This window comes from Athene noctua, chromosome 18, assembly GCF_965140245.1.
Source record: "Athene noctua chromosome 18, bAthNoc1.hap1.1, whole genome shotgun sequence".
Classification (NCBI taxonomy): Eukaryota; Metazoa; Chordata; class Aves; order Strigiformes; family Strigidae; genus Athene; species Athene noctua.
Window position 1 is genome coordinate 11,972,149 of NC_134054.1, and position 26,011 is coordinate 11,998,159.

General features: G+C 44.2%; 1 protein-coding gene across 1 annotated transcript; it reads right to left on the reverse strand.

The window, feature by feature from the left end:
- Positions 1–443: 443 nt before the first annotated feature.
- ABCA10 (ATP binding cassette subfamily A member 10) lies at positions 444–24,577 on the reverse strand. Its single transcript, XM_074922450.1, has 39 exons — positions 24,207–24,577; positions 21,965–22,071; positions 21,355–21,565; positions 20,786–20,944; positions 20,442–20,542; positions 19,408–19,634; positions 18,943–19,081; positions 18,384–18,569; positions 17,140–17,287; positions 16,459–16,630; positions 15,831–15,889; positions 15,305–15,415; positions 15,037–15,212; positions 14,532–14,651; positions 14,023–14,161; positions 13,796–13,886; positions 13,370–13,509; positions 12,617–12,733; positions 12,250–12,445; positions 11,342–11,508; positions 10,488–10,615; positions 9,988–10,125; positions 9,328–9,441; positions 8,868–9,035; positions 8,411–8,521; positions 7,660–7,788; positions 6,715–6,783; positions 6,166–6,257; positions 5,602–5,728; positions 5,129–5,246; positions 4,567–4,658; positions 4,027–4,205; positions 3,380–3,455; positions 3,011–3,105; positions 2,436–2,555; positions 2,092–2,232; positions 1,743–1,822; positions 1,611–1,666; positions 444–1,041 (listed from the first exon to the last, which is right to left on the reverse strand). The coding sequence occupies exons 2-39, from the start codon at positions 22,061–22,063 to the stop codon at positions 943–945; spliced, it is 4,890 nt and encodes a 1,629-aa protein (XP_074778551.1). The 5' UTR covers positions 22,064–22,071; positions 24,207–24,577; the 3' UTR covers positions 444–942.
- Positions 24,578–26,011: the final 1,434 nt, after the last annotated feature.

A 26,011-nucleotide genomic window follows, 5' to 3' on the forward strand; every position in this document is an offset into this window, starting at 1 on the left:
TGTGCCAGTGTTTCACAACACTCATCATAAAAAATGTATTCCTTATATCTCGTCTAAATCTACGGTCTTTTAGTTTAAAACCATTACCCCTTGTCCTATCGCAACAGGCCCTGCTAAAAAGTTTGTCCCCATCTTTCTTATAGGCCCCCTTTAAGTACTGAAGGCTGCAGTAAGGCCTCCCCAGAGCTTTCTCTTCTCCAGGCTGAGCAACCCAGGCTGGTTTCCAGAGGAAGGAGTGACAATCACTTGCCCCAGCACGGAGGGAGGGCAGGGGTGAGCGTGCTCACGGAGCCAGGCTGCCAGAGGTAGTAAACATGAGGGAGTACAACCGCCTGGCCAGCAGCCCTGCACCCTCTGCAGCCACCTCCATCCCCAGGGCAGGACTTTGAGCTGCTGAGCTGTTCCTGATGGTCCGCAGCAATAATGACATAGGAGGGTGTAACCGCAGTTTCTATAGAGACATTTATTGGAAGGGTATAAAAATAGAGCGCAAATTTCAATAAGATGTATTTAAACACATTGTAGGCAAATAGTTCCTCACAGTGGTGGGAGAGGAGCCCAGAAGGTTGGCACATTCCCTGATGCACCCAGATCCACCGAGCAAAGCCTCGATCCCCAGAGACGGGTTATGACCTTTCTTTCTACAAACCTTTCTGTCCCTCTGCTGCACGTTGCTCTGCTTGACAAGAGCTCCCGCCAGTGCAGGCACTATTTCATCAACCAGCCATTGGAAATGCAACTTGGGGTAGGGTTCAGCGTAGACACCTGCAGAGTCCAGGTGAAATGTCTTCTGCATGGGAAGAGGAGCCCTCAGCCAACGCTCGCTGGAAAGGCAGAGCCTGCTCCTCCACTTCGTGGTACGCTGGTAATGGTAGTAAATATGTGCAGTATCACAGCAGTTAGGTTAATACTGAGTAATGTGTAAATGAGCCTCCCGGGTCTTCAACAGTCCTCCTGCTGAAGTTGTTTCCATTCAAAAGTCCCATCCAAGGCAAGATCGAAATTACCCTTTTCCTGCTCTCGTGAGAGTTCCAAAAACACCTGAAATGGGCAAGGTAAAACTCTGATTATTTCTCTGACTTTCACTAAACGCCGTGATGCTTCTTTACAGGACGTGCAGCTCTGCAGCCCCCCCTGAGAGCTCTGTGAAGTAGCTTTATGTGGGGAGCACATACGCAGTAGCTGAGACTCCTGTGCTCTCCGTTACAACCTGCTGAGAGGCACTGGCTGCCCATAGGTGTGGAGGTTTTACCCACCAATGGATTGTCATAAACATGTCTCATCTTTGCCACCAGCCGTGTCCAAGCAGCTGCTTCAGGAGCAACCATAGAGACTGGCCATGGGCATCTTACCAAGGGCGTCCCTCCCTTGGTGGTGCTGTGGGCTTGTCGCGGGTGAGTGGAGTCAGGCAGCAACACTTTGCCTAGGCTTGTTCCCACCATGCTAAATCCCAGCAGTAGAAAAAAACCAAACCATTTTTCACCACTTTCCCCATGGAGGAGCCTTCACCCACCACCCCCAGGCAGTTTTTCTGGTGGAGCAGCCTTTTGCCACCACACTGGCCCAGGTCTCGCTGCGGCTTTTAGTTCCATGTCTAGTCTTAAAATCACCTGAGCCAAAGTATTCAAAGAGAAGCTGTACTCCTCAAGATTGAAGTTTCGTTTGGCTGTGGAGAAATGGAAAGAGCCAAAAATTAGCAGTCTGCTCCACCTTTGCAAAAAGTCAACTTGTTTGGCTCTTACCTTCCTCTAGCTTGGAGAAAGACTGAGACAGGGGGAGTGCATCTTCCATTGGGACCTTGTAGACTAACAAAGAGGGAAACCTTGAAGAAAAAGAAGAAAAACTGATTCTTGATCTGTATTGAGGTTCTGGGATCAAAACTTTATGTGATACAATGAGCTGAACGTATGGACGTTTTGCCGTAGGGATCGCAACAGGGTTGGATGTGGTGAAACGATCAAATCAGGTCCCCAAGAAGGGACTCTGAGCTGTTCATCCCTCTCCAACTGAGATGCTGTGTCTGGCCATCTGGTACATTTTTAGAGATGAGGCAGTGTTGAAAACACTGTTCATGCCGCATTTTATAGTTACCGCTCCTGACGGGCTGCACTTGGGAAAATCCTCAAAACCTCAGCATGGAGAAGATCAGTGCGCGCTGGATCCTTGACCTTAATTTCCAGTAGATAGCCTTTGCCAAACTTGTTCTTCAGGTACTGAATGGAGCCAATGCATCTGCAAGAGAGGGAGGAAAAAAGAGAAAAGATGTCAGCATAAAACCATTTGTGTCCCATCGTCTGCTCCTTCCCAAATTGCACTGCTGGGGAAATCACGAGGAGCCGTTCCTGAAGCCCGTGGTGGTGGGCTCAGGGGGGTGAGGCTGGAGGAGAAGCCCCTGTTTCCCAGCTCAGCCGTGTGCTGGCCGTGCTGCCACCCACCGTAGCTGCCCGGACACCACGATGGCCACGCGGTCACACACCGCCTCCGCCTCCTCCATGTAGTGTGTGGTCAGGAGGGCTCCTGTCTCCTTGGTTTTCAGGGTAGCACGAATCATTTTCCTGAGGACCAGAGGGGAGGAAAAAAAGAAAAAGCTAACACTCTCTGGGAATATCAGACACTTTTTCTTCTACTTTTGTCCCTCCAAATGCCTCTCCCCTAAAACAAGCGTAAAGCCTTTACATACAGCAACTTTAGACTGATGTGCACGTGGTAATACTTTGAAATAAAAACAAAACCAAAAAAGTATTTTTGACTCAGGTCTCTTTATGAATTCTTCCAAATTCCATACATGACTGTCCTCAACTTTGCAACAAGGGTGAAGGTAAAATAGGTTTTATTTCTCCTTGCTCATGCTTTAGCCAGAGAGCGCCAGGAAAACGGAGCTGCCAGTAAAACCATCGGCACACGATGAGCAGCACCAACAGCAGATGGGGTAAAACACTCTTTACCTAACCTTAGGTGTCTACTCTTGGCTTTTCCACCGTGGTGGCACAGTGCCTGAGGTCCTACTCACCAGACACAGCGCTGCCCGTTGGGGTCCATGCCAGTCGATGGCTCGTCCAGGAGCAGGACCGCGGGGTTGCCCAGCATGCACATGGCGAAGCAGAGCTATGACAGGGAAAGGGGCTCGAGTCAAGTCCCTGGCACTCTGTCTACAAAGAGCTGCAGACAGCCTCACTTCATTTATGGGAATCAAGGCTCTGATTTGTAGGAAATGTGGTTTTGGAAAAGGCTAGTTTCCAACACCCCACCATGGGAGACAACACGATGCTCTCCTGGGTAACTTGGGGCACAGGTAGGTCCCTCTGCTCACAAAGGGGATTCTTGATTTGTGTTATGAGCTTTGCAGTGCTCATTATAAGTAAGAAAAAAAACCCCATACCTTTCTGGTTATCCCAGCAGATAATTTTCTGATTTTTTTTTTTAAATAGTCTTGAAGTTGCAGAGCATTCACTATTCTGTGGGGAAAGGGCACAAGCGAAAAAAGAACATTTTTGTTATTCCCAACTCCACACACTCATCAAGGATTCCCAAAATGATAAGAAAAAGAAACTTTCTTCCCCTTGCTCTTGACTCCTGCTTGTTTTCATTAAACATTTATTGTGTTATTAAAATGTAAGTGAATATTTGAAGCAAAGTGTACTGAGTAAGCCACAAGCTCTTTTCTAAACCCATCATTAGTGTCAACAGCATTATAAATCCATTCTGCCTTGCCGGTGTCAGCTGAGCAGGCAGTACTTAAGCACCCTTTCTTGTAGCGCCAAACTATAACATCAGAGATTTTAGAAATGCTTCCTAAGATAACATACTTAAAAGGACATTAGCGGCAAATTTATCCCCACTAAATGCACTTAGGCTGATCGGAGGTTTTCTTAACCCACTCACTCAATCACAGCATTTAGCAAAAAATCACTTTAGCAGCTCCCTTTCCTGAGTTTCTTTCACGGTTCCCTCTGGCTCACAGTGAATTTTGACTTTCTGATCCCCTCCACAGATTGACCAACCCCTAGGAACACCCTCCATCCTTACTGGTTGACAGCAGCCGCCGTATCCTCCTTGCGCACCCCTTTCACAGCCGCGTAGACCCGCAGGTGCTCGTGCACGGTGAGGTCTGGCCAGAGCGGGTCCTCCTGCGGGCAGTAGCCCAGGAAGGCGGGCTCGTGGTCCTGGAGGTGGGAGGTTGCTCCATCTCCACTCTTCATCAGCACCTGCACAACCAGGCTGATCATTTTTCTCTCACGTAGCCTTGCCCAGAAGCAAGGGTACGGTTCAGAGGAAGACTGTGGGTTTCACTGGGTTTTAGGTGAGGAAACACAAACAGCAAGGGAGTGGTTTTGCAACCCTCATTTACATGGCCAATTAGGGTAGATTCTGCTGCTTGTCAAACTTAGAAGTAGCTCACAATATTTTTTAATTAATACATTATTTAATAGCACAACCGGTTCAGTTAAAACCTTGATAAATAATTGTGCTTTGAAAAAAAAATAAAAATCATAGCTTAGCCTAGGTGCAAGGTTTGCACTTGCCCTTTTATCATGGGTCTATCCCTTTTCTCCAGATGCCTCCTACCTGCCCAGCAGTCAGTGTTGTCTCTCCAGTAATCATTTTGATAGCTGTGCTTTTACCAGCTCCATTGGGCCCCAGAAGTCCTAATACTTCTCCTGGAATCAATACATAGAATTTCTTAGTAATATTCCCCATCCAACAAATATATCAAGCACAGTCCCACAAAGGAAAAAAAACTATAGAAGAGAGCATGTTAATATAAAAGATCATATAAAAGTAAACAGTATAAACATCTGCTCTGAGAGCCCATAATGTTTCGACTCTAACTGATGCTGCAAGTCTGAATATTGCTCCCAGGTGTGTCAGAAGCCACTGCTGAAGTGGATCCTGGAGAGAGGGGGCTACAGTATTTTAGATAACGGAGAGTCAAAGGGACCTAACAGGATGCATCCACATCACGTTGTTCATTAACACATCAACCACAGACCGAGCATGCCTTAACCAGAGAGCAAATAGATTTGACCTTTACGTCCTTGCTCACATAACTGAGAATCTGCAGAGAATTAACTCTTTCAGTATGACTGAGGGTCCAAAATAAGTCTAGAAGAACAGTTCCAGTTTTCACCTTTTTTAACACAGAAGGAAATATTTTTAGTGGCCATTATCTTCTTCTTCTTAAAAATTGAACCAGCTTGCTTTATTTTATATTCCTTGCAGAGATTGCTGACAATAATGACTGATTTCTGAAATTGAGGAGGACAGAGAAAGATTAGTCTGTTATACTGGATAGTGTTAATCCTTCAGTAATTTTTTTTCCCATTTATCTAAAGATCTTTGAATTTATTTTATACATTCGCGGGGAATGTGAGGTGTAACAGGACACTTGGTTGTCCACGTTCCTCTTAACAGCTTTCTTCTCTATCCTGATGGGACCCACACTGTACACTTGGGAGTCTGAATTTCCTAGTGACAATAATACAGCCAGAACACGGGCCTGCACTTATTGATACTTGGGGGTTTGGTTTTTTACCAGTGGTGTTTTACTACCAGTGGTATTTTAATACTGGTATAAAATAAAACGAGAAGGACAACACTTACTTGTACCTCCTCCTGACTCAGAGCTGCTATGGCATTTCTCACTGCTGCTCTTTCAGCTTTAACATCTTCATCTTCCTCTTCAAGCTCCTCGGGGTGCTGGTGGCTGCTTTCTCTTCTTGGGGAAATCCTACAAACCCACCAGACCCATCTTAACATTTTGTTCTTTACCCTTGTTCTCCAACAATGCATTTTGGATAGACCAAGAGTGAATGTCCCTCTGTTTCAGTGTTCCTTGTCATTTTGTTTGGTTTGGTTTTTTTATAGTATATTTATAATCTTTCTGTGTTGTACAATGAACCAAGCTGGCACATCCACACAGCACAGGCAACACTGTGTGGAGGTACTAACAAGCTTGAGGGCCGATCTATATTATCGTATCAGAGTAGTATTTACGGGGCTATTTTAGTTATAAAAAAAAATCACCCGTATTAAAAAAAATTAATAATTTAAAAATAGGGACACAAAGGCAATGATATCTGATCAAAATGTTGTCTCCAAGGAAAAGCAGCACGGTAGGAATTTAGATCTTGCATGTGCCTGTGGTGCATGTATGTTTATACAAACCTAAATATTGGGTCCTTTCTCAGAACTGCTCTTCCATATTTTATCTCCAAATATCGAAGAAGCAAAATGAAACCCACAGAATGGATATAAGGCTGAAAAAAAGAGGTTGCCACATTAACAGCCTTGCCTTCTATCCTACCACAGCTGAAACTGAGAAGGTGGTGGCAGCGTTATAAAATATGCGAGGGAAAACCACAGTATGTGAAAATAGTCCACTAACATCTAAACTCAGGGTAATCCTGGAGGTTGTGAACTCTTCTATCACTTACCAATATTGTACAATATACCAATGGTGGAAGAAAAACACAATTAATAAAACACAATTAATAAAACACAGCATTAAGTGATCTGGGCTGATTTGATTTTTCCTTCCCCATTTCAAAGGAGCGAGGTTATTTTTGCACAGAGGGGTCATCTGTCATCCAGACCCACCAAGAGCCTCCTTCTGCATGAAATGAGCTCAGGGCTCTTGCCTGCTTCCTCATAACTGAGGATGGGGTTTAGGAGACACACATTCCTAAATAAAAATAATCTTAGATGTTTTCTTACTGCAAAGACAGCTATTAGTTCATCACTCGTTGGAGTAATACCAAATACCTCAGTATCTTCTATAAAAATCTGTAAGAATAAGAAAACAAAACATAATGAAGACCTGTAATAATGGCTAATTTTGGAAGGGTTAAAAGTGAACAACAAATGCTTTGAAAACGTACAAAATCTTCTGATTCACCCAAAATATTCACCATACAGATGAACAAAGACAGATGTTTGACTTCGGGCGTTCCAGTTCTATATCAGAAAATGTCACAGCACTCGGTACCTGTATCAGACTCTCCTGCTGGGGGTAATGGCCCATCGCAGGAAAATATCTGGTCTCCTCTGCTTTGATGTTCCAGCAGAGGAGAGGGAAGTGAGTGGCACAGGACAGAGGAGGAGTCTCTTCGATTTGGACTTCACTCCTAAGTCATTTATGGCTTGCACGTAGCTGGAGGGTTTTGTTAAATTCTTAGCTGAATGTTTTTAAGAAATTTAGCTAAGAATTTAACAATTTGTTAAATTCTTAGCTAAATTCTTAAATTCGAGCTTCATTTCCATGACCACTCTCAGCTGACACAGAGTAAAGCACCTTGTGAGCATTCTTAATTCTCACTCAGTTTCCATGCAAAGTCAGATGCGTAACTTCAGATTTTCTCTTATGATTGCTCAAGCCAAGTTGCTTGACTCTGCATGGAAAGAAATAAGAGTGCTTACCTAATCTACAGTCACAGCTCAACTGCACGAGAAGTAGCCCCTAGCCATAGTGAACAGCTGGAAAAATTAGATCTGATCTGAAATGGTGCACTCTAGCCATTTGGAAAATCCCACCCGTAAGAGGAAACTAATGAACCTTCCCAGAACGCAGCATGTGGTGACCACCAGACTTTGCTCACACGGACACACGGTTGTGTTTTATGGTGAGGTGCTGCTCCTTGCCCAGTGCCACCACTTGCTTACCTGCTGGTAGTACATCATTACACCCAGCAGTGGGTACACGGGAATCAAGAGAGACAAAACATAGAGGGAGACGGTACTGTCCATGAAGAAATCCATGATTCTGCCGAGGATAAAAGAAACAAAGCATACCTAAAAACAAAACAAGAGAGTAACTTAGCTGATGGGAAGGGTTACACTCTTCACTGGTCTTAAAAATTGTGTAGGTCTACCTTTTCAATTCCCTGCTGAATTTCTAGAAATGGACAAGAAATATAAAGGTAACAGTGAGGATTCAAGAGGTCCTCAGCCATCTCTGCCCGGGGGTAGGCTCAGGTTTGGGTCAGCCAGGGAAACTTCTTCCCAGACACAGGGCTGCTTCAGGCAGAAGAACAAAGCATGAGATCCTGTCCTGTTCTTTCCCATCCTGGTTCATGCCAAATAACCCATCTCCTCCCACGTCAGGCTTAGGCGATCTGTATCTAACCTGATGTCTTAACGCCTTATATCTCTTGGATGCAAGGTGTCAAACAAAGTGATAAATAACTTTTTTGCCTCCATTCCCGCACTAGCTCAGGGTAGGATCCAAGCATTTTCCTGTGCCACAGCAGGATTGTGGGAACAGAATATGGTGACATGAATTTAACATAGAAAAAACATATTCCCGTATTTATGTTCTACATCTATACTTGGTGCTTTGACCTCTAGTTCATCCTTAAGATCTCAAAATACATTTCTGTAAACCCCGCAGCACATTATTTAGCCATATGCTTACCGCTATGAGGATAAAAGACCAAAAATCACAGTTCCATCCTTTGCGAAAGATGATGGAGATCAAGTAGATGAAGAGAACGATAGAAATTCCATAGCCAAAAGTACCCACGATCTACAGAAATAAAGGGCTTTCATTGGAGAAAATGGAGTGATCTAAACAACCAGGAATCTATATATAGCAATGTGGTTCCGTATAAATGACCATACATTAAGATCAGGGAATTCAGAAATTGCCACAATTTTACTGCTAAGTGTGAAGGAGTGTATTAAGGCAAATTTGTTGCCTTTTATTTCCAGCTGGGGAAACCCAAATGATAGGAGGTGAAACAAGGAGAAGGCCAGTGAGCATCTGGAGACCCAAAGGTCTGCACCTATGGTGTCTCAGCTACCCCTACACTGCTCAAAATATTACCCCAATCCCTCCCTAGTGAACCAGCAACCGCCAGAATGGGATGTACCAGAAAGAAGACATTGACGCCTCCAGAAACTTTGTTGCTCATTGCAAACTGAAGCCCAAACATCGAGAAGAGAAGGACCCAGCACAGCGGGATGTCCACCAGTGCCTGGCCGCACCAGTACGCCGAGGGAAAGAGCCCCGAGACCCGCAGCTGGTCACGAGCTCCCACCTGGGAAGGCATAATGCGAAGGGCAGTTTAATTGCTGGTGCCTGGTTGGCCAACTGCACCCAAAGAAATGGCTTCGGGAAATAAAACAAAGCAAAAAGCTGTTACCATTTGCAATACTGGGGTAAAACTCCACCTCTTTTTGTCTTTTAGCATTTTGTGCTGGCTGCAAAGCTGCTCATGGCAATGCAGAGAAAAATGCCTCAAGCTGCTCATCATATTCAACTGTCCTTGTGGCAATGCAGTTGTAACCCCTTCTGCCCACCCCAAATCTGCTCCATTTCAAGGAATTTACCTTATAATCCTTCATGTAGTCCATTGCAAAGTGAGGAGGAAAACCAGGGAATAACAAGAGCATATAAATGAGGTAAAAAACAACAAAAGAATCCCAGAATCGTGGATTATTTATCTGAAAACAGAAGAACAAAGCGTTTATAGAAAACATCTGCAATGAAAAGGCTAGATGCCACAACTCATCTTACCGTGTTTCTCATGGAGTACCGGGCAGTATGAACCCAAAGTGAGTTTTGAAACCAAATATTGTCAGGAAGAAGGTTTTTCCCAAACCATAGCCCTGCAAAGTGCTTGCCACTGCTGAGAAGAGATGGGTGGTGCAGGCCCCACTCCACCCCAGGCTTGTGGTGAACTTTCATCTCTTCCATCAAGTGATGGGCCGCAGCTTGAATAACACGACGTAGAGAATAAGGAATCTCCTGAAGAAACCCTCCCAGCCACCCTCTCTGTTCAGGAGCCCTTCAGACCCACAAGGGGAAAATAACTTCTGTTTTCCTGAAGTCAGATGTGATGATTCCAGAGCCACCACCGAGGAAAGTGGCTTTATAGGTACAGAGAGCCCCACATGGCTTCCCCTTAAAAACCGATGGATTACTGAGACTTTAAGAAGATTTAAGAACTATTTTCTGACACCTTCTGTCTGCCAGGCTCTGACACTTACAGAGAAAAACGGATGACTCCAGATCCGAATGTGCACGGTGGAATTGAGGGCTCTCAGCAGAGCGTTGCTGATGATGTTCACAAGCACCGGGAAGCAGTTGATGGCCTCCACGTGGCATAACACGGTAAACCTGTAGCTCTTTAAAGAGCAAGAAAACAAGATGAAAACTCTTGGCTTTCCTCATCTGCAGGGACGCAGTAGAAAAGAATCATACTAGGAGAATCCAGGCCTGAAATAATTTTTCTTATGCCTTGTCTGCTAAAAAACAAATTGTGAGTGTTGGAAGGCTGTATAGCTGTGTAACAAAACTGTAAAGTTTGAGGTGAAGGATGAGGGAGATAAGGTCTCCTCTAGAATGCAATTTACTGATTAAAACACTTCCAGATCTTTGTACCTGGAGGCCTTATTCAATAGGACCATCGCACAGCTTGAGCTGATGGAGACGTTTCACTTCTTCAGTTGTTGGGAAGAAACGGGAAGAGGAGAACAAAAATCCTCACCTGACCTTTGCGAGACACTTTTATAGCCCCGTTGTGTTTTAGCTCCTCTGTGATATTTTCCTCGCTTGTTATTTCCACTGTGAGATCCTGGCTCTCAAGCAGGTGGATGAAGTCTTCAATGCCTGTGCCTGATGTGAAAGACAAACGCAGAGGAATTGTAATACTGAACAGCAAGAGAGTGGTTTGGTTTTTTTAAAAATAATCCATGTGACCACCAAACAAAACCAGAGAAAGTCTAATAACCATGGACATCAGACAGCACATGTGTGTTGGATCATTGCACATTCATTTTTGTGAAGTTAAACTGATTTCGGTCTCATTAACTGAATTTTCACACTGTCATTTTTTCTGCCTTTGCTGAATTGCTACAAAATGTATTCTCCTTCGTGATGGGCTGATGAAGCCAACAGTATCATACTGCGGCCAAATAACATAAAGTAGAATCCACTCGTAAGGAATGCTGAAGGTGAAACTCTGGAAGTAGACCATTAACTTGACTCAGCATTAGTGAACCTTTACAGGAGTGTCGTGCCTGGTTTGAGAATCCCACGCTCTGAAAATGCAGAAATTATTTGGATAGAGGTCTGGATTCGGGAAAGAACTGGGTCCTTTCTGATCCCGTCTGTTATGATATCCCTTTTCACATCATTGCATCAGGATCTCACCAGCTGCTGAAGCCAAAGTGGGCTTCATTCACAACCCTTTAAAAACGACAATACTTAGGGTCCGTTGTCACGAAAACCTTCATCACCCCTTAGAACCCCTACATCCCACACCCATCTGCTCTTTCACTTATTTGCAACAGCAAGAACCCCAAGAATAGAAAAAGATGAGGAATGGCTCATTTCCCTCACCCGTGTTGTTGTGGACCAGGAGGCTGGTCATCTCGGAGTGAGCCCTCTTCCCCGGGGGCAAGAAATACCGTGCAGACGAGAGCTCCCAAGCACTCACACTCTGCCAGGCAGCAACCAGGGTCAGTTGCAAAACCACAGGAAGCAGAAAAACCACATAGAGCAGCAAACTACATTAAGAAAGAGATGAATAAACACTCTGAAAACAGACATTCAGCAGAACGCGTTTGCGTCTTGGGAATGGTGTACTATATTCTGGTTACCCCATGCTTTTTCTGCAAAAAAAGTTCTGACAATTTTATTTTCAGAAGTCTCAAACCCTGACCATTCACAAAAGCCCTTAAAATTTAGCAGGGAGAGGAGTTCAGGTCTGGAGTGCTCAATTTTTTAGGGTGATGAATAAGCCTGAGTTCCTTAAGATGTAATTTTGTCATAAATCAACATCTCCCTTCTGTTTCTTGTGCCCCACCAGGAAATGCCAGCTTGAAGACCAAAGGGACCAAATGTGTTCAAACACTGGCAACGTGACAGAGGTTTAAAAACAATTAAAGAGAAAGTCTGAAAGTAATATTTTTCTCTCTCTGTACACACTAGTTTATTTTAGAACTTCTTCCTCCATCTGAAATTAAAGTGTTTCTAAATGATTCTTTTGTTCAGAAAGAAAATTGGTTTCCCTTGCATAAATCACTCAGTATAGAAATGAAAATGTATAAAAAGGAGATTTTATATTACTGGCACTGGGAAGGAAGAAGCTTTCCTTTCCACTGAGTGCAGATTACCAAGATCATTCATAGCCAAGACCTGATATCAGTTAATCCAAAAGCTCATCGAAACAGGGGTGTGAAAAATGTCCCTCCTTTGTGACTATGTCCAGTTCCAGATCTGAAAGGGACAATCACTTTGGTACTTACATTGACCGCAGGTTTTTCACTGAACTCTTAAGCTTTAAGAAGTGCACCCATGCTATGGCAGAGACCTGCTGCCTCCAGAGAGCCAAGCCACTGACTGCCACCCTCCTGGTGTCCGAGAGCAGCAGGGAGCCCGGATCCATCTCGTCGGGACATCGTGGTCCTGCTTCTGCCCACTCCTCCCCAAGGATGTGCTCATCTGCAAAGAGTTTTCCACGTGCATGTTGATGTCTAAGACCAGCTTCTGTGTTGTAATGCGTGAAAAATTAGGAGCCACCTAGTAATCAACTGTCGGAGGCATGCTCAGTGGTTATGGCAAAGCAGCCGTTCTCTTCGGCTGTGGATTGTGTGTTTGGAGCCATGATTGTACCTTCTCGATCTGCTGTGGCTTCTTCCAGTCTCAGGAAGACATCCTCCAAGGTTGTCATGCTCACTCCATAATTGATAATTCCCTGGTCAGAACAGCTGTCGAGGCCACTGAACAGATCTGCAGGACAGAAATAATACCAGCGCCTTCAAGGTTTCAAACATGAGCATGTATCTTCAGACCAGACTTTGGTTCAGCTGAGTCAACCTGACTGAAGCATCTCCAGTAACAGTGAAAACAATAAAGCAGCAAGCTGCCAGGAAAAAAAAGCGTCTGGAGGAACAGAAAAACTGCCAGATCCATACAGAGCTCATTGAAGATACTTTTCTACTTAGCACCAGCATTTCAGGGCACGCATCCTCTGAGGTGGTGGGACTGTGGGACTGTCACAAGGAACGTGACAGACACCATGCGTGAGGGTCTGCCTGGTGCCACTGCAGGTGTGGGGCAGTACCGGTCGTATGGCCTTTTCTCTTGTCACTATCTTCTCTTTTAACAGAAAGGAAAATAAACTGTCAGTAACGGATGTAGCCCAGTTCAGCCTGCTAGGTTTTTCATTACAAACAGTAGGAAAGCATTTGTTGTACGTTTTGATCTTAAATGTATGGATGTTAAAATCGTGGAGAGAAAAACAAAATGCAACAGTTCTGAAGCCCTTATGTGGCTCCTGTAGAAAATCTCCCTTTTCATTTTTCCCCACACCTGTGATTATTTTTTCCTCGATAAACAGTTCTCAATTGTTTTAATATACGTTACCTGGGAATTTAGTCACGTTTTCTAATGGCAGTTTATATCTCAGCTCATATTGACTGTGTCCTGAGAATATGACATTGGGGATGTACCGTTTAACCACAGATGTCACGTTCTCTAAGTCACAAGACTCGCTGACATGGATCCTGTTCAGTTGAAAAGAAACAGATGCTTAGTTTTGAGGAAAAAAAAAATACCCAGAACCAACCCAAACAAACAACAACCACCATTATATTTTCTACTATGCATAAAAAAACCCTCCAGCATACTTTATCCATTCCTTACTCTGGAGTAAAGCGCTGCTTCAGCACTTTAATTGAGTTAATTTTCTTGTTCTGACAACATTTGCTCTACAGTTCCCTCCTTACAGTCATTCTGGTGGCTCCTTGTACATGCATGTTCCCAGACAGCAGCTGGGGCTGAAGTAGATACCTTAAATGATAGCCAATCCCCCATTTTTTCTTCAAGAACAGAGAAGAACCGACACACTTCAGCCTCCCATGTGAGATAAAAGCCTTCCGGTCTAAAGAAAGAGAAAGCCAAAGGAATTTCTACTGTAGAGCAGTCATTCCAAACTATTTTTGCAACTGAACTTCACGTGGGCTTTTTCTGCTCCAAGGTTATTCTGCAGAGATGTTACAGGTTGAACCTGCGCTCACCTGCGAGGATATCCGCCTCGTCCATGAACTGGGTGCTGAACAGGATCACCCGCCCAGCTCTGTGCTCCTTGAGGAGGCTCCACACCTGGTGCCTGGAAAGGGGATCCAACCCAGCCGTTGGCTCATCCAGGAACAAAACCTGCAGAAAGGGTGAAGTCAGACATTCCTCACTGCCGAAGCAATTGCACATCTTGCGGGTTTGGTAATCCCCTGAAAGCCCCAGGTCCTGAAGGCAAAACACCCAGGTCACCTTTTATACAAAGGCAGCTCTTCTGGGAGCTGTGCAGAGGTCAGGAAGCTGTCTATCGGCTTTAAAACTAGACTAGCAAAATGGGTTATGAATTTAATGAAATGAAATGAAATGATTAGATTTATTATTTTTAATAATTATGAGTGCTTTAAAGAGGTGTGAAATCATGCATGAACTTGTAGCCAAGTACATGTACAAGGTTTTAGTTATGCTGAACCTGAATATTCCCTCTATGAAAGAGCTGTGCTTGCTGCTTTACCTGGGGGTTTCCAAGCATGGCTATTCCAATGGATAATTTCCGTTTCTGCCCACCACTCAGTTTCTCAGCTTGGGTGTCTTGAATGTTACTAATATCCAGCAGTTCCAAAATGTTTTGCACCTAGAATGGCACAAAGATGCCATAAATAATAGATAATCTCAGCACCAGTTGTCCTTCCACCCTTTGTTAGCCCTGAAGGAGATCTGGCTGGCGTTGAAGACACAGTTTCTAAGAGCGTGTACCGAGGTCTACCACCACCAGCACTCCACTGCAGGGGCTGCTACGTGCCCTCATCTCCTTGGGTTGAGCAGAGGAATGGCTGTGGTTGCATCAAGCTCACAAGCTTGCCTGGTCAAAGCTCGACACCAGCTTCTGTTTTCAGAAGACACAGCCAGGTGGACCCTTTGAGCTTCCCAGTGCAACAGGGGCCGTTACTGAAACCTGGGGTTTGCCCACAGCCTCGTGTTGCTGTGCAGTGATGCGTTTCAGGGGAACACACACTTACCTCTCGCTCAACATCTTTGGGCTTGATGCCTTTGATTTCTGCAAAAGTTTTCAAGTTTTCTTTCACCGTTAAGAGTTCAAAATGTAAGTTGAATTGTGGGCAAATGCCAATCATCTCTCTAATCTCTTCCCTATCTCCTATTTCAGACAGTTTGTAGTTGTATATTGTTGCAGACCCTGTTTACAGGAATCAACATGATGAGGTGGAATGAACTGGTCTTTATAGCTTTTGTATCAAGCCCACCCCATCCCACCATTTCCCATCCTACCTTCAGAAGGCAAAGTGAGGCCACTGAGCACGTTTAACAGTGTTGTCTTTCCAGCTCCACTGTGGCCGAGTAAGGCAGTGATCTGACCCTCGTAAATATTTAAAGACAAACCTAGAATGGAAGCAACATCAAATTTGGGAAGAAATGAGGTTTGACTTGCCTCTAATTCATTGTTGAAGGCAAGACAAGTCAAGAACTAAGCAGCAATAATCAGCCAAAAGTGCATTAAGCAACGTGGGGCAAAGTTCTGCAAAAACTTTAACTAAAGGCATAAGAAGCTCCTCTCTGTTTAGCAGGAAAGACATAAATACAACAATAGGGAAAAAAAAAAATCTTTTATCTCCTTAGTCTTATTGAAGATGGAAAATCAGTAAAAACTGAATAAAATAGTAATCAGTCACATCAATTGGCATTTTACATAATTTTTCAAGCAATGAAAGTGTGGCTTTATTTCTTTGACTGACCGAAACGTTTGCACAACTGCTTTTCCTCATCTTAACAGGAATCAGTATCACAGCTTTCATACCTCTTAAAGCTTCTGTCTTCTTGTCCTTCTTTTTATATGCCTTTTTAATATTGGTGAGTCTAAAAGGAAGGTAAGGAGGGTGTTATTTCAGGATTCACGTAAAGATATTTCCCTGGTGCCCTTTATCACTCTTATGGCCCTTAATTTAAAATGTCAGAAATGGCATGAAAATAACAGGTCCTGGGAAGCAACCCTGAGATTCAGCAGGGTTTGGCGTGCTCTGTACACAGGCGGGAACATCACTACCTGACATACAACACCGGAGCACCAAGCCTTACAAAGACAAGGTCAAGCCCATTGCAACAGATGGATGTTTTGCAACGGGCTGCCCTCTGCATTCTCCTTGTTGTCACTAACGGATGTTTAGCAAAGTCCACAACAAAAGACCCTGTTATTTTTTATCTGAATTTATCTGCACTTTGCCGTTAGTGACCAGTCTGAATTATATATTTATCTCATTTTATCTCTAATTTTCCTCTGTGAAACGAAGTGTTTTCCAAGAGCCTCACGAACATAAAAACTGCCCAGATAAGTCAAAACAAAGCTGATGGCAGAAGCAGTGATCTGTGAGAGCATTAAACCCAAGCTCAACTCAAAAAGCATGAATAACAATCCTTTCTCTCTTAACCTGATGGCCTCCTTCCCCATGAATTCAGAGGGCACCGGCTCTACATCATCACCGAGGAGCTCCTCAGGGCTCGTTGTTGTTCTGGACATCTCCCTGGTGGAACCTCTCCTGCTCCGCAACCAGTACGAGGGCATCAGGCAGAAAAAAGGGGGATCTGGGATGCCGTATTTGCCTGACAGGGAAGCAGAGAAGATGACCTGTCATTAACCAAAGCCACAACCAAGACACCATCCTAGACCAAACATTTCTAATAAGTACTTGGCTGCCTCAGAATTGGTACTTTCTCCAGTTAAAAAAAGAGGTTCGGTCCTGGGGTAGACAAGACAAGAAGGTTGGCTTCAGGGCTATATCTAATGAATTCAGTATTTTACTTAATGAATTAAAATATTGTCCCACCCATTATTACACTCTTTTCTCATAAACAGTTCAACTGCAGTATAATTAGAAAGAAAAAAACCCACTAAATACTTTGTTGTCTTTGATTTGGGAATTTCCAGTGTGTGTGCCAGGGGCAGAGAAGTCACTCAGTGATACAATAAATATTTTTTAGTCCAAAACCTATTTTTGTTGATGCAGAGAATGGAGCAGCCCATCATTTCCTTGAGGAGCTATTACATGAAATCTGTATAAATCAAAAGCACAAAAGAAGACAGAATGACCAGAAACATAAATCACACCTACCTGGCAGAACTTTGTCGAAATACATAGATAAGAGCATGTACAAGACTGAGTCAAAGACCAACATAATGTAAGTTGAAAATAAAAAGTATGACTCGTCCATGAGGTTAGAAAAAGAGAAACCCATTCCATATTTTTCTAAATAGAAAACCTGGAATAAAGGATAAAGAAGAATAATTTTCAGTCTGGAAAACTATGCACATGCCATCAAACCATAGATGCAACTGGCTCTGTTAACCCAAAATCAGCTGCAGTACTAACCAATTTTAATTCCTTTCTTTCTAATGAGGAAGGGAAATAAAATTATTCCATGCAGAGATCTTATGTTTTAATTCATAATTCTCCAGAACAATCCAGAAGCAGCAGCGAAGATCACAGTTTTATAGACAAACATTCAAGAAACATGATAAAGGCACCCTTGATGTGACAGAGTCACAAAAAAGATGGTATAGTTTTACGTAGTAATTGATTTAACCATACATCAAATTAGCAGTAAACTCAGTTTCTTTTTCTGCTCGTGCAGAAATCTCCTCTCCCAAGCAGATTTTTTTTATACATCAGGAAATCAAATATTAAATAACTGGAGCTAGAAAGCATCGCTCAGAGCTACGGAGATATGACTGATGGAAAACTGGGAAACCGCGCGGAATTATCCAAAGCGAGGATGGAGTAAGGATGGCCACAGTAGAAAACTCGAATTGTATTTACACAGCCTCTGTTGCCAGGAAGAGTCACTGCGGTGAGAGGGGAATGACCGGGCAGCGAAGAGCTGATGTTCCCGAGTCAACTCCCGTCTGCCCGGGTCCAGCCCTGGTGGATAATGGTGCTGTTGTGTGTGGCGATGGGCTCGCTGGGACTTCCTCGGATTCATGTGGGTGTTATGGAAGCGCACAACAGCGGGTTATTTGTGACGAGGGCCGTGGTTTTCTTTGCATTCATCGGCTTGTTAAATGGGGGAAGGGGATGGGGGCGTTGGAGCCCCTCTTTGCTGCCCAACAGCAGCTCAGCTCACGTGGAGGTTTCAAAACAGGACGTGGATGTGAACGAAAAGCACCTGAAGATTTTATAGAAGTGGAACAGCTGGTCTTTTAAAATAAGGACTATGTCTTCCTATGCCTTCCTCTATCAGCAAAGTACTGCAGGGTCTTTTATTGCCACTCTTTGAGAGAAAAAGGACTCTGTCCACTGAGAGGGCCCCGGACAGCAAACTACTGAGAAGGTTCAGCTGCAGAGATCGTGCCCCATACCTTTGCAATGCCAGCATTAAATGCAAAAGGACAGAAGAGACTGAGAAACAACTTCAGCGGTTCGGGAAGATTTTCTATCAGCAGTGAGAGGCTCACGCATCCGAAGAAAAAGGTGATGAGGAACCCCATGGAGCCGGCAAGTTTGGGGTTCCTTAAGAGGGAGCAGAGCATGAAAACCAGGTGGATCTGTAAGAACAGAAGTTTCCTTCAATCACTAAAGGAAATAAATATCTTTAACAGCAGCAGTTCCATTTGCCAGGCAAACAGATCACTGGTGAGCTGAGTCTGTGTAATAAAATACACTGAAGTCCTCAGCGGGTTGATCTGAGTTTCAAATCAGGCCTTTTGTAGCCAACGTGCTCCCTGTCAAACCTTCAGGCTGCAATTCAAATCCCTGCTGCTGCTGAGTCACAGAATCCACTCAGCTATTTCAATTAGTATGACCATGCAAAGGATACAGCCCTGGGCACTGTGGAAAAGGCTCTGGAGTAACGTTTAGGCTCATCAACATAGTAATAAATGACGTGGTGAGACGATTTGGCTTTAAAACCCGACTTACACATGCTAGGCCGTACAGGAAAAACAGCAGTAAGACCGCGGGGAAGCTGCTGAGGTAGAAAACATCCTGCAGCACGAGAGCTGTCAGCAGGCAGGAGAGCACCATCACGTAAACAGCGTACAGCAGACTCCAGGAGAGCCTGAGGGTGGAAAGGTGGCTTTACGCTTCTGTTTAATTAAGAACTGCTGTTACAACTTCATCCGCGTGGCAGAACCATTTTAAATTAAAATACTGAGTATTCCCCAGGGTCAACTCATTCATCCTCTGTGCAGGACAGATAGCATCACCCACCTTAGGGGGAAATACCCAGGGAAGAAGAATATGCCACTGCCATGCTCAACCCTTCTGGATTGTCCTTAGAGTACTGGAGAAAACCGATGAACTCCTTTCACTTATTAGCTCATTGCACAAATGCCCAAGAGTATATTGATCTCTGGCAGATACTTCAGTTAAAAACAAACTCACCAAAATGCAATATCCTGCAGCCCCATAGTTTTCATCAATACTTTGAGCTTCTTCTTTTCTCTTACAACATTCATCGATAAGAAATACATGAGTGGAGAGAAACACATCACGATAGTAATCATGAAATAACTGTACTCTAATGTAATTGAGAAGATGACACTCCGGGACTTCATACGGACACCAGCAATTGATTTCATTTCTTCCCAAACAGAATGATTTGCCACAACCTAAAGGAATTCAAGATCAGCATCTCAGTATTTAATTATTTTCTACAGAGAGGTGTATTTATATAAGGATTCATCAGCCCTAGATGTTTTTTTTTTTTTTTAAATGCAGCTTTATAGAAAACATGAGCAAGGAATGCAATAAATCCCTGTGGAAAGGGCTCATCTGACTCACTCGTGTGTCTGCACCTCAGCTAGAATCCCTCCCTTGTCTACTGAGAGAGATAAATCCTTCAGCTCATCCAGACGTAAGGATCCAGACACACAAATGGTTCACGATCCCCAAGGCCCTGGTTCTCTCCCCAGGTACGAAAACAGCCTGGGCAGCTGGAGGTGCACAGCCAGGCAGAGTGACCCCTACCCTGGTATACTTCTGAGGAACAATTTGGGAAAGAAAGACAAGAAATGACAGACATGACTTTGAAGCCAAGTCATCCCGCAGATGTGCATAGTACGGAGACCCCAATCTCCTGCAAGAATTGCCTTTTCCTTGGTATCTGAGAAATACTCTAAATCAAACAATGATCTTACACTTGGTGCCTAGCCTTTAAGAAAAATTGCCATTTTAAAGAGAAACAGAAGTTAATACAAATCTCCAAAATTAAATTGGAAGCAGTCATTTTCTGCAGAAACTGCCAACTGCATTCACGTTCTCACTGTCATTGCCAATAATACTCAGGTGGCTGAGGATTTTAAAATATTTGTTTTTCTGACAATCCCGTCCCTTGCGATTGCCAGAGAACAATTTGTTTTTCCTGGGCCAGGTTTAAAATAAAAGGACACCTACATCAGCTCATAAATTCGATTTACCTCTATAATAGCAGCATCGATGCTGGACTGCAGGGACAGGAAGCCTTTGTACCAATACTTTGGGCTGTCACAGTAGTGCGATGAGAAATTGTAACAGTTGTCTGCAAGGGTGAAAGATTAAGGGCATCACAGAGAAGAGCAGTGAAATACGATTGTTTTTCACTACAAAAGCTGATGATAAGCATGCATACGCACTATGAGAAACTTCAAATGGACAGTGGCCCACCGACAAAATAATTTTAATATTAGCAGTTTATGACATCACTTAACATAGACGGATTATTCCAACAAAGTGATAACTATCCGTGCCATCCACCCACCCATAAATTCTCATTTTGTATTACCTATATATCCAAAGTTGTCGTTTGGAATAACTACATTCCCAGAAGAAAACCTGAGGCGATAGGAGAAGTTGTCCTTAAATACAACCCCAATAATATCGTTATTTGAAATCCAGGCTTCTTCCAGGGCTTTCTCATTGTCCAGTGCCTCTAGTTTTATACCTGTGGCGTGTAATGAAAAAGCCGCAATGAATTTCTGTAGGTCTGGAAATGCGTGCACAGGCACTGGGTATATACTCTACATTTTTAGCACTGCAACTCTTTCTCTCCAGTTCTGCTCACTGGACAGGGTGGCACCTTTAAATACTTTACCAGTTAAGAGGTGTACCTCAAAAAAATTATCCCAGGTGACTTAACAGTGTTAGTCTACATAGTGAATGTCAGGTAAGGCAGAGCTTTACAGCTCAGAAGCACACGCCGGCTTCACTAGCAATTTAAATACTAGAGAAGAAATATTTTTGAGAGTGGAGAATGTAGGATGAATTTTTCTCCACTGACCAAAGATACACCACTAAACCACGTATAATAGGTTCAATATTGACAAAGCTAAATATTTAAAAAGCAAACCATACCTGTCATTACAGAGTTCAAGGCCACTTTATTCATGATCTGCCTTGTTGTCACGGTGATGGGTGTAAAAGCGATGGTGACCCCAGTGGTGTTGTAGGCAGGGTCATCTAACTGCCCCAGGTAGCTGTAAGGCACCTCGGGGTAGCGGATGTTCATCATGAACGTGCCCATTATGAATGTCAGCGGCAGAAAGAGCAGAGACAGCATCCACTCCTAGGGAAGGGGGAGAGCAGAGAAGAGAATTTAATAATACAGCAGTATAAGATCGCGTTCTCTGTGGGATTAAAATATAAACAAGAGACAGTCACACCAGTTTCTTTGATGTCAGCTAACTAACAAGGTCTTTGCATTGTGCCTGGCACCTCAGGAAATTACTCTGCTCAAAGAGCCCATCTGTGCTCTCATATGTCACAGAAAAGACAGAAATATTATTTAAAATAATGAAGTCTCAAAGTGTTCAGTACCAGTCAGGCTTTTTAAAAGTACTTTAACTTTGAATTTAAAAAAAAAAATAAAATAAAAATTGGCGTATAGGGGCAGGCAGGGATTGGCTACTCTCAATGGTTAGCTACTCACTATTTTTTTTTTTTTTTTAATTTTTTTTTAGCTTACCTGAAAGCCCTGCATCTTCATCCTCCACTTGATAAGTACATTCTTCCACAAGAGAATTTTAGTTTGCTGGAATACACTCATATTTCTCTGAAGTGTCATCTTTGAACCTAAAATCAATTTTTTTAAAAAATTACTTTCAAGTACAACAAAAGCTAGAACAGGAGTGACTACTTTTATTCGCACAGTCCTTCTGCATGTGCACAGTGATATTTTCCCTTTTTACTTAAAGGAAGAGAGCTGAAGCAACTCAGACCTCATGTGCTGAGCACAAGCCAGCCCTGCAGCACATCTCCTAGCAGCGAGGGACCGAGAGACCTCATCATCCTCAACATACTCCCAATCCTTGCAGCTCAACAGCAAGACACTGATTATAACCAGAATTTCATGCTTCTGCACTGTAGCATGGTAAGGCTGGGAGGAGTTAGTTCTGAAATAAAAAAATGGAAGATCAGACTACATGACCTAATTGGCTAGTGTGGCTTTAATATCCAAGAAATGGCAACAATATGGTCAATTAAAATCACCAAAATGTTTTTACGTGTAATTTTAATGTGCTATAAGCTTCACACCAATAAGTGTTGAGCAACTCCTTGGCTCCGGTGTGAGCTGAGCTCATGTGGAAAGCAGCGTTGACTGAAGGCAACTGAGAGCTAAGAGAGAGAAAATTCTCAGAAGTGCGTTGGAAGAGCGGTCGTTGTCGGGGATATTAATGGAAAACAAGAGAGAAACAGATAGCTGTGAGCCTGCAAGTGGTGTTTTACTCCAAAGGCCATGGCAGCATCCTTAAAAAGCCACGATCGAAGCTAAACAAGGATTTGATGCCTGGATTAATGCTGGTGGTGGAAACTTAAAGAAGTAGGCATAAAGCTGGCTGTCAGAGGAAGTTTTGCAGGTGAGATACGTCCATATTAACACTCAGTAAAACAATCATGAGCAAAAGGATTAAGTAGCCAAATACAAAAGAGCTACACTCACGTAGCCAAACTGTTCTGCTGTCACATATGTAGCTAAAATATGCTTTCAAACACGATCTCGATCACTAAGTGAAGTCTCAGGTAGAAATCCCAGAGCATTTATAGACCTAATCCTTTCAAACCTTCCTGTCATACTGAAGGAGGATTTATGTTGTTCTGTTCCCTTTGGGGGATGACGCCTCACGGTGCTGACAAGCAAGACAGAGTTTATCTTCTTCCAAATATTTATATTCAGTCCGCAGGAGAGGCGTGTAATGAGGCAGCAGGCACCGAAATGCTGGAAAAGCAGCTGCAACACATGGTTTTCCCTGGGTACACACTGCAAACACACGCGCTGGCACGGCACGGCGGGAGGACGGGGCAGTGGCAGAAATCTGCTGCTTCACCATCACTCTGAGTAGATTTTTCTCTTATAGATGATCTCACTAAATCCAGGCATATAAAAAATTGAATTTAGCCTGTGCTAATGATCTCTAGACTTCCCCGAGGAAACTGTGAAGTTAAAACTTGCAATTGCTTGGTCCCCTTTTCACCTGACAGAAGCAAGACTGCGTGTGTCGCCTATATACATTTCCACAACTGAAACGGGATTTGTGTCACAGCTAAAGCAGGTTTCCAGTTTGTCCTTCATTTTAGTAGTCATATGAATTAATCTCAACAAGCTAATGCATCACTGGAGCTCCTGGATGGGATGAAGAACCACACCAAGTGCCTATCACGGACATCCCACCATGTCCCCTCTCCCCGTCACCCCTCAGTGCTGCCTGACCCCCAACCACTCTGCTGCAGAGTTTGGGCAGCTGGGAGAAAAGTGGCAGAAGCAATATCATTACTCCTTCAGTATTTCGGGAGGAATTTTTAAGAGTGTAAGATGGACGGAAGACTTTTAAAATTCAACCTTTAGTTTACGCTGCGTGTAGGGAAAGAAATCTGCTCCTCATAAGTGCTGGATTACTTAAAATACTGAGCTGAGCTGAAACTACTGCATTCTGTTTGCACTGAAAAACGTTGGAAATGCACCTCTGCTGTAAACTGAGCTCCAGTTGTGTGTTATTTCACATCAAAGTAAGTTAAGAAGACTATCTCCTTTAAATAGTCACTAAGCTTAATTGCAAGCTTAACTCACTCAGCCTGTTAGAAAGATGCCCAGTGTCTCACCTACGCGTTTGTATTCTCACCCTTATTAGCAGTGTTATTAGCTACTGGATGTTTTCATGCCTTTTAAATAACAGTTTTTATTTGCTTTAAGAAGAATGTTTAAGCCTTACCTTAAAGGGAAGGTTTGAAAGGAATCCTGAGCTCGTCCTCTGCAGCGTGCCTGTAAAAGCGGAGATGCTGAGCCTCCCTGGGATGGACTTGCCGGTTGTCCCAGCAGCTCTCAGGGCTCCTTTGTCCACGCACTCGTTTTTTCACTCAGGCACTTCTGCCAAAAGGCATTCCTCACACCATCACTTCGTTTTTCCCTGGCTTCCTCCCCCTTTCCTCCTTGGCAGATCTTCAGATTTATTTATGTTATAAAAAGCAAACAGAGCATATTGCTGTTGAGTTGCTGGAGCGGATTCTCTGAAAAGTTACTCGGGAAATTCTTGAGTCTTGGCCAAGAGAAGAAAAATGAGCCCAACAACAAATCACACAAAAATCCTTTCTTCTGGCAAACTCCGTTATGTTTCTCAGTACAGCAAGAGAGGCTGAAGTCAACAGCAATATCACAGCACACTGCTGTGGGCGGAGGAGCAAAGAGTGACCCTCGCTTATCTCCCAAGGGCAGAGGTTGTTTTTGCAAACTGTTTCAGTGCCACCAGTCCTGGTGTCGGAAGAGCAGTGAAGCTCTGCCTCCTGGATAGCAACAGCTCTTCTGATTAAAATATTTATTATAAACATTAAAATAAATGTCTCTTGACTAACTGTGTGCTTCTGAAGGGAATGGCTTTGATTTCATCCCCAGCTGAGAGCAGGCCTGCCCCTCAGTCTCCCACCGCAGCAGGGCTGAGGGACCCGTGATGGGAGGGAGCAGTGACCAGCCGGGACAGAGGCTGGGCTTGTAACCATGGAGGAGCTGGATCTGCTTCCCTTTGCTCTGCCTAGCGGGAAAAAAAACACCCCACTCCTAGGATTTAAAAAACATTCAGATGTTTCAGAGCCAGGCAGACTCCAGAGGCATAATACCAGGACACAGAATGAAGTTAAGAGCTGTCCCCAGTACATCTCCAGGTGTACAGACCTTCTCCTCCCCTTTCAGCCCCTCCTTGCTTCACCTTAGGTGAAGAAGTGGAAATGCCGGGCCCCAGTCAGCGAATCTCCAGCAATGTCCCTGCCCACCTCCTCGACAGGGGCACTGGTGTGCAGAGATCCGTACGGAGAGCAGCTCTCTGGTGTGTGGGGTGAATGCTTTGGGTTCCTGGCAGGAGCAGCCCATCACTGAGCCATGGTAGCCACCTGCTTGCCCTTATCCCTGTCTGCATTGCCTAGACGCACACCTGGACCTGCTAAATCCACCCGCATCCTCCTCGCCTGCATCATCTGCCCCTGCCTCACCAGTGTCATCCACAGGAACCAGGGGGGCTCACGGCGTGGGTGAGGGTCTCGCTGCTATGTCGGTCCCGTGGGGTGGTGCTGCCCCTGCCCTCCAGCGGGTTCCCAGCCCGGCCTTTCCCAGAGGCTGGGGGTGCTGGGGGACAGGGCAGTGGTGCACCAGGGGAAACACCTGGCTGCCTGAATATAGGGAGTTTCTATTTTATTTAATTTTTCATATTTATTGTTTCAAGCTAACCCTGCTGGGCAGATGAGTGAGAAGAGATGCTGATCTGCTCGGACAAGGTCAGGGTGCTGGTGCTTGCTCCCATCTCCCCACCAGTGCCCCCACAGAGGGGGGGTGCTAGTGAGGAGCCCACCCTGTCTTCCCGATCACCCATAGCGAGTCAGACACACGTGCTGTGGCCAGAAGACCTGTTCAGCCCACTGTTCTGCTCCAGCTTTACTGTGGGTCAAAGCACATCTTATTTTGACTCCGGATAATAATTGCTTTTTTTTAAAGATGGTGGTCTAAGAGCTGGCATTACACTTTTCCAGGGAC

Excerpts from the sequence above, each read along its gene's own strand:
- ABCA10 (XM_074922450.1), bottom strand. The coding sequence starts at position 22,063 with ATGACACTTCAGAGAAATATGAGTGTATTCCAGCAAACTAAAATTCTC. Across the intron at positions 21,566-21,964 it reads TGAAGATGCAGGGCTTTCAG|GAGTGGATGCTGTCTCTGCT; the intron begins GTAAGCTAAAAA and ends CCCCTTCCCTAG. Across the intron at positions 7,789-8,410 it reads GGTCTTTTATCCTCATAGCG|GTATGCTTTGTTTCTTTTAT; the intron begins GTAAGCATATGG and ends TTTTGTTTTTAG.